General features: G+C 49.6%; 1 protein-coding gene across 1 annotated transcript in view; it reads right to left on the reverse strand.

Annotated features, from left to right (window-relative positions):
* Positions 1 to 372: 372 nt before the first annotated feature.
* The window catches only part of dock8 (dedicator of cytokinesis 8), a 29,088-nt gene continuing 28,640 nt past the window's right edge, over positions 373 to 820 (reverse strand). Inside the window, exon 32 of the mRNA XM_060053487.1 lies at positions 373 to 519. Coding sequence (XP_059909470.1) covers positions 373 to 519 — 147 coding nt within the window. The remainder of the gene's footprint in view (positions 520 to 820) is intronic.

Below are 820 nucleotides of genomic sequence, written 5' to 3' on the forward strand. Positions count from 1 at the left end.
TCAACACTTGAGCTAATGCATCCCTTTTAAGCCCCTTAAAACTAAAACGCAACAATTGGACAAAGTAGCACTAAGAAACACAAAAAAGAGGTGAGCAGTTTCTCTTTATATTTAATATAAATATGAATTTGAATGTGATCGTCAAGTGAATAATAGATGTTATTGTGTGTGTGTGTGTGTGTGTGTGTGTGTGTGTGTGTGGTGTGTGTGTGTGTGTGTGTGTGTGTGTGTGTGTGTGTGTGTGTGTGTGTGTGTGTGTGTGTGTGTGTGTGTGTGTGTGTGTGTGTGTGTGAGAGTGAGTGAGTGAGTGAGTGAGTGAGTGAGTGAGTGAGTGAGTGAGTGTGTGAGTGTGTGAGTGTGTGCGTCCCTCTCTTACGTGATGAACAGCTCGGCGGCCTGCTCCAGGAGCCCCACCAGGCCGTTCTCGGTGAAGTAGCGGCCGGAGCACACGCCGTCCTCATCCGGAGACAGGATGTCATCAGACACAGCGGACTCCTCCAACACGTTGGGGGAGATGTTCTGCAGAGACAAAAGGGGCCTGTATAAATCGATCCGCCGGTCCCGGCCATCTCCCCCCCCTTAATTAATCACATGATCAATGGACAGGAAGGTGACCAGCATGTAACAGGGAGATGTCCGACAGTGGGGAAGCGAAAGCTAATCAAATGATCGCCTGATCAATGGAAAAACTGGTGGGTTCGAATGTCCCGTCCCAAAACACAGGGGAGGTCTCTGTGCGCGCGTGTGCGTGTGTGTGTGTTCACGTTGATGGTCAGTGCCTCCTGTTGACCACTGTAGTGTGCAGTTGTGTTGTGGTGTA

Source organism: Gadus macrocephalus, chromosome 6, assembly GCF_031168955.1.
Source record: "Gadus macrocephalus chromosome 6, ASM3116895v1".
Lineage (NCBI taxonomy): Eukaryota > Metazoa > Chordata > Actinopteri > Gadiformes > Gadidae > Gadus > Gadus macrocephalus.